A 971-nucleotide genomic window follows, 5' to 3' on the forward strand; every position below is an offset into this window, starting at 1 on the left:
AAACAGTCTAACAGCTTGGCAATCACTGATGTCATTCATAATGATTACCTTCAGTCAAAAGATCAAGTGACATATATGTTAACAAGAAAGTATATATACTATATTTTTATACAACTAACGTCTGTGTTCTATGTTTGTTTGCCAACCATACCCTTCCCATGAGAGGTATTTTTCTTAGTGCTCTAAGTCAAATATTTTTAGTCTATGTGTTTTACTTATATAAAAATACAGGATTACAATTATTACAAACTATAAAGGTTTCAGTCCTCAGACAAATAAATATGGCATTAATTAGGAAAAATTACTCACTGATATTCCTTGACAGTGCTGAATAAATCAGGTGTTTATTCAATTAAACATATTTTATACTATTAAAGACTAATTTATGTCTTGTAGATATTTACAGGTTTTTTTGTTTTCTATTTTATTTTAACTAACAAAATTGGGAGACACTTACAGGTAACTTTAGCTTCACGGCATCCACAGGTTGCTGAAAAGGCCAAGAAAAGCTATGCTTCCATAACGCCTTCAGGACAACTTTTTGTAGATACTGCAGTTGATTTGTCAGCCGCCCACTTTTCTTAGTATTTACATACTCTGGCGGAGGGGGGTTAACAATAGCTGTTTGTCGACTTGGCAAAAACATTTCCGACTGCTTCAAATATTGATGCTTTAATGTTATCTACAAATACACGATCTAAAAAGAAAAATCCATTATAAGACTCAAGAAGCACTTTCAAAATAATTTCTGTAAAAGCTGAAAACTATACAAAGTGTTATTCAAAAATAACAGATATGATATTTCAAAGCATATCATGATTGTTGAGCTGTTAACTGAGTTCCAACTCATATTGACCCTGTGTAGAGTTTGCAAGAAGTAGCTAGTGGGCTTGAACCGCTAACCTTATGTTAGCAGTCCAGTGCTTATCCTACAGAGCCACACCATGACTCCATGTCATGATTGTTGTTGT

At 33.3% G+C, this 971-nt stretch overlaps 1 protein-coding gene across 1 annotated transcript in view; it reads right to left on the reverse strand.

The window, feature by feature from the left end:
* The window catches only part of BRDT (bromodomain, testis-specific), a 113,163-nt gene extending 112,517 nt beyond the window's left edge, over nt 1-646 (reverse strand). Inside the window, exon 1 of the mRNA XM_006831058.1 lies at nt 458-646. Within this exon, the coding sequence (XP_006831121.1) occupies nt 458-646 (189 nt within the window). The remainder of the gene's footprint in view (nt 1-457) is intronic.
* Between the last annotated feature and the right edge of the window lie 325 nt (nt 647-971).

The sequence above is a fragment of the Chrysochloris asiatica genome, unplaced genomic scaffold (assembly GCF_000296735.1).
Source record: "Chrysochloris asiatica unplaced genomic scaffold, ChrAsi1.0 scaffold00002, whole genome shotgun sequence".
In the NCBI taxonomy this organism is placed as follows: domain Eukaryota; kingdom Metazoa; phylum Chordata; class Mammalia; order Afrosoricida; family Chrysochloridae; genus Chrysochloris; species Chrysochloris asiatica.